The following is a 5,883-nucleotide window of genomic DNA, read 5'->3' as shown; positions in this document are numbered from 1 at the left end:
CTATGAAGTGTTGAGGAGCGGTCTGGGATAGACCCCCTGGTAGTAAGAAGCCTCCAGAGGTTCCATGGTCCTCCCCCCGAGGCCAGATGCCCCCCCAGCACCATAGGAGGAGTACTGCAGCGCCTCATAGGCTTTCAGATCCAGTTTGTGCTGCTGCTCTGAGGACGACATTAAGTTGTTGATGGAGAACGGGTGGTTGAATGAGTAGTGGGGGTCTCCTTTGAGGTGCAGCTGGGACTCATGGGTCATGGAGTGGGGGGGCAATGACAGGGAGGACAGGAGCTGAGAGCCAGTCACCTTCAGGTCTGCTCCGCTGATGCCACCCCGCATGTCCAGACCTGGAGGCGAAGTCACCTGGCTGGAGGAGGGCAGGGAGGAGTCCAGGAGTCCAGGAGGTTTAATGGAGTCCCCTGCAGGAGAAGCTTGTTCTATACCACCCCCCACCCCCCCCTGCTCCTTTCGCCCATCTGATTTTGCAGATATCTTCTTCTCGCACTTGAACCTCTTCTGGCGGCGAAGGTAGCAGCCATTCTCAAACATGTTCCCAGAGTCTGGGTGGAGGGTCCAGTACGAGCCCTTCCCCGGTTTGTCAGGCGAGCGCGACACCTTAACGAAGCAGTCGTTGAAGGACAGTGAGTGCCGGATGGAGTTCTGCCATCGCTGTTGGTTCTGACGGTAGTATGGGAACAGGTCCATGATCCACTGGTAGATCTCACTCAGAGTCAGCATCTTACTGGGCGCCTGCTGGATGGCCATAGTGATGAGTGAGATGTATGAGTAGGGTGGTTTGGCATGTGGGTAGCTCCGTCTGAAGGCCTTATTGTCACGGCCACGGTTCAGTCCAGTACTGCTATACGCCATGCCAGTGCTCATTGTGGGACTCATGCCCCCGTATGGATTTAGGCCCATTGAGGCTTGCTGCGAGCTCATACTGGATGGGCTCAGGGTTCCACCCATCGAGCCCACACCCCCTCCCAGACCCGACATGGCTGCAGGAGCCGAACCGCCCATCCCCGCCACTGGGGCAGGACTCAAACCAGTCCCGCTGTACGACATGTTGAAGGAGCCCGATGTGGTTCCACTGCTGGACATGTAGCCCGACATGGAGCCCATTCCGAGGCCAGAACCCATTCCACCACCTGCCATTGGAGAGTACACCTGCACAGAGACCAGAACCAGTAAGAACCAGTGCATCAAGATTTAATTAGTCCAGAAAACACAATAAATTTCAACCAGATCAATTCAGATCAGAAACCAACCCACCACTTGCCATTGCACACTGACCCAAGAGACCAAAACCAAAACTACTTAGACCAGCTAGGGCAATTTAGAGCAAGTTAGTCCAGGACCAGTATCTGTTACATCTGATAAGAACCATTTTTTTTCAGGTCACCTACAGATTTAACATCAACACTACTTCAATCAAACAAATAGACTAAACTATTTAGACAAGATCAGTTAGACCACAACCTAAAAAATTTAGTTTAAGCGACAATGTGATGATAAAATAAATAAAGTTGTAATGATAAAATAAATAAAGTTGGGATGATAATAAAATAATTAAAGTTGGGATGATAATAAAATAATTAAAGTTGTGATGATTATAAAATAATTAAAGTTGTGAGGATAATAGTGTTAGATAATGAAAATGGTTAATTTATGCTAATTTCGCTGAGGCGTCGCGACATAAACTAAAGGGACCTGAATAAAAGATTTTCTCTTTTTCTGCGGATTTTATTTTACTGAGCTTTTATTTTATTTAAAGGCTCCGAGTTGCATTTTTAGTTTTTTTTAAAGCGGCCCGGTGTTTTCTTCTTTTTCACTTGTACTCAGATTCATAGTATTTTGACTGCTTAGGAATCGAAGGTTAAAATATATAATTATATAAAATAATCAAATTAAATCCAGCTTTATTCCCATAAATTGTTTTTATGAACTCTAACAGAAATCTCGTTTTTAGCCAAAATTAAATACACGTTTCTTTTTAGTTCTTTTCGTCTTCGTGTTTAGTCCCGGACCCGGAGCGGTGTGACCGGGGTCTCAAAGCCGCCCAGTGACGGTGTTGTGCGCGAACAGTCACCGACCTCCTCGCTGTAGAATCCGCTCCAGTCCGGAGCCTCGTGTCCTTCCATCTTCACCGCGCCCAGCATGACGGGAGCCCGCAGCCCCAACACGGATCCTGCAGGTCCCGGTCCTGGTGCTGGGTGTGAATCCTGGTCCAGGTGAAACAGTTCCGTGCCTATCTGGTCCAGGAAGAGCAGAGAGAAGTAGTGTTGAGGAGGAGGCGGAGGAGGAGGAGGAGGAGGAAGAGGTGATGGTGACCTGTTTCTCCTCCTCCTCCTCCAGCAGGTCCAGCCCTCTGGATCCACCTCCTCCTCGATCCCTCACTCCTGTCATCCCTCCACCACACCGAGGAGCAATCAGATCGATCTGTGATTAATAAATACAATTTCAACTTTCCTTAATTTGTCTGTTGAATGAAGAGTTAAGGTTCGAGTTCAGGGCTTCAGTCAGTGACGGGTTAATTATTAAATCGCATGTTGAAGATTAAACCTCATTGAAATTTACAACAAGAATCAAATCTATTTGAACCAGAGCTAAATAATAACTAGAGACCATGAGAAAAAACAAGTGGTTCTTAAGTCAGGAATAAAAGTTTAAGTTTCAAGTAAAAATAAATATTCATGGCATCATTTCTTTAAAACGAATATAAGTAGATCTTTCATCAAACCAGTGTCTAATAAAATATAAATATGCTACATTTATTTGATAAAATAAACAGATTTTAAGATTAAAAAGATTCCAATTGACACAAATGTTTAATTAAACTGAGTTTAAGGGGTTTTGGAGGATTAAACCCTTAAATCATGGAGTTAAACTATTTAACACCTTAATAAACTTTACTATGCATGAAATCATCTTAAAGACTGGCACTAGGCTGGTTTAAATCATATTTATCAGATAGATTTCAATTTGTTCATGTTAAGAATGACTGTTAACCCTCCTCAAAGTTTCTCTGTAGTTTGACTCTTGTTGAGTTAAGAACAGAGGACGCGGCTCCTTGTTAACATCTACGAGACAAACTGTGGTTTGTGAATATGAGACAATACAAATAAAATGTGATTGAATGAAAGACCTTAACAATCCATTTGATGAAGCCTATAGTTCTGGATCAGGTCCTGAACCATCTCTTAGTTATGCTGCTATGGGTCTGGACAGCTGGAGAACTCCCATCATGCACTGAGCACTTCTCTCTCTGTCTCTCCACCCCCATTATTTTACTACATGTCACCCTCCCATAGTCCCCCCCTCTCTCTTCCTGACTCGAGAGCTGCAGGATTCAGACAATAACTATTATTATTATTATTATTATTATCATTATATGAACTGTTGCTGCTCATAAATAACACCTTTCCTATATAAATATCACTTATTGTTTTCATTATAACAACTAACTTTTATAGTTATATATCTATTATATCCTTTATCTATTTATTATAGAATAAAATGGTGTATTATTATATTTATTCTAGATTTATTGCTTTATTTTAACATTTATAATAGATTGTATGCTTTATTTTATATCTATTATATTTAAAATGCTTTATTAGAACACCTATTACAAATAAAGCTTTATTATTGTATTAATTGTAAATTCAATGCTTTATTATATTTATTTTAGATATAGATTATTATAGATTTAATGTTCGCCTTCAGACCTGGAATCACTATAGATAACAGCTGCTGTAGAAACAGATGGATTCTTATTCATAATTAAAGAAAAAAATGCTGCACACATTGTACATTACACAATTATTCAAACTTTATCTTCTTTAATTCTAAATTGTACATTTAGAAAAAACAGGCTTGTATATATTTTAATCTTTCTACTTTCATTGAATCACAGAAAAAGGTCAATCAATCGATCAAACAATTTGTATTGTCTCATATTCACAAACCACAGTTTGTCTCATAGATGTTAACAAGGAGCAACATCCTCTGTTCTTAACTCAACAAGAGTCAAACTACCAAAGAAACTTTTATTAACAGGAAGAAAAGATACATCATATCTTATCTTATTTTATCTAGACTGCAGCAGTAGTGCTATTCATGGATATTGTTATTAATATTAGTTTAGTTGCTGTATTTGTTGAAAGCGGTTAATGAACTGATGTTCAAACACGTAATCAATGATGAGACTTGTGGTGACTCTGTGTCACACATGAATTGAACCCGATCACAGATGAGTATCGGCTCTTTTCACTGGTTTTTATTCTGGCTGAATGGTTCCAGTCTGAGTGAGAAACGGAGCGGAACGACTGATCACTGTTCACCATTATCACCCGGGATTAACTGGATCATCCCCAGATTAAAGGACACTTACACAAAAAAGATGTGAGGAGAGAGGAGGAGAAAAGCAGCAAAAGCAAGTACAATTATTTTATTAATTCAGCTTTTCTTAAAACAACAGTTAGAAAGAAAAGAAAACAAGGAAAACACATTTTAAAACTCAGTTTCCATTTTATCAGTCACATTCACCAAAGACCTGTTTGTCTGAGCACCAGCACACAGATTGTGATGAGTTCATGTTGTTGTTCTCAAATATTTTTTGATACTTTGCTTTTTATTTATATATTCAATATACATACAGTCATAAAGAACAATCAAACAAGACAGCTGTTTAGCATGTTACACCTCCTTCAGTTCATCCATTCTCTCAGTTTTCATCAACTAATTTCATCTCCTCCACAGTCTCACAGTCGTAGTAGAATGACTTCCAGCTGTGTTTCTTGTAGTCTTAGGCGTTGAGTAAATTTCCTCTACAATCTCTATCCACTTTTCTTGGTTAGGGTTAGACCAGTGATTCTTAAACTTTTTACACTATGTACCACCTCAGAAAATATTAGGCTCTCCAAGTACCACTGTTATGAGCAACATTAAAATACAGTAGCGTAGGCCTGACCTAGTCAGCTAGACAGTTCACGCAAGAGGAAGGTTTATTCCTAATAAGAAAATAATTAATTGTTGACTGTTGTCGGCCACAGACACGCAATGGTGTAGAACTAGAACTGGCACTTAAACACTTCCACACACTGGTGTATAGATACAAGTTATAGCTTTGTCATAAGAGATAAAAGAAAAGAAAAACAAAGCAATAATGATGGAACGTGGACCTCTTGTGGATTTACAAGTCAATGACACAAGGCGACACAGCTACCGTGAGGCGAGCACCACAGCGCGGATGTTTTACACAAACGATCGTGCCCACCTTCGACTACGACCTCAGGTCACCAGATCAGCGAATTGGTGGATATCTGACATGTTTCCACATGTTTTGCCAATCGTCATCTGAAATGTTTGTGTTAAATTCAACCTCCAACTTTTATTTTATATATTTAATTGAATGTTTGTTTATCCTACATTTTTGACATAAAGCAGATACGATTCTATTTAAAAATTCCTTTGTCTGAGCGATAATAATTTGGCTCACACCATTCACTTTCAAAGAGGGATCAGTCTTCACGTATTTCTGATTATAGTTCCTTCATTGTAAGTACCTATATAATTCATGCTTTTCCAACTCATATTTATCCATCAACTCTTAAGCTCCACATCCTTCTCTAGAATGTTCCAGATTGAAAAGGTTTTAAATGAACAAACTTGAAATCTAAATGTTGCTTTTTTAGGAACTGACAATGAACAACAACATTAAATTAGACCTCTGGATTCCAGACACAGCTGGAAGCACATGCTGGTTCACATTCTGCTTCAACCCTACTCTAGCAGAAAGTTGTTTCAAAGCTCGAGGTGTCTTGAACCTTGACAAGCCAGGATCCAGGACTAAAGCGTCACTGCAGAGCTTCAGTTTCATCTTCTTTAATC

The 5,883-nt window shown here is 40.1% G+C and overlaps 1 protein-coding gene across 1 annotated transcript; it reads right to left on the bottom strand.

Annotated features, from left to right (window-relative positions):
- foxa1 (forkhead box A1) lies at positions 1-2,150 on the bottom strand. The gene is made up of 2 exons (XM_035168316.1): positions 2,085-2,150; positions 1-1,158 (listed from the first exon to the last, which is right to left on the bottom strand). Exons 1-2 carry the CDS (start codon positions 2,148-2,150, stop codon positions 1-3), a joined length of 1,224 nt encoding a protein of 407 aa, XP_035024207.1.
- Between the last annotated feature and the right edge of the window lie 3,733 nt (positions 2,151-5,883).

Source organism: Hippoglossus stenolepis, chromosome 10, assembly GCF_022539355.2.
Source record: "Hippoglossus stenolepis isolate QCI-W04-F060 chromosome 10, HSTE1.2, whole genome shotgun sequence".
In the NCBI taxonomy this organism is placed as follows: Eukaryota; Metazoa; Chordata; class Actinopteri; order Pleuronectiformes; family Pleuronectidae; genus Hippoglossus; species Hippoglossus stenolepis.
This window is presented reverse-complemented; position numbering and strand designations above follow the sequence as displayed.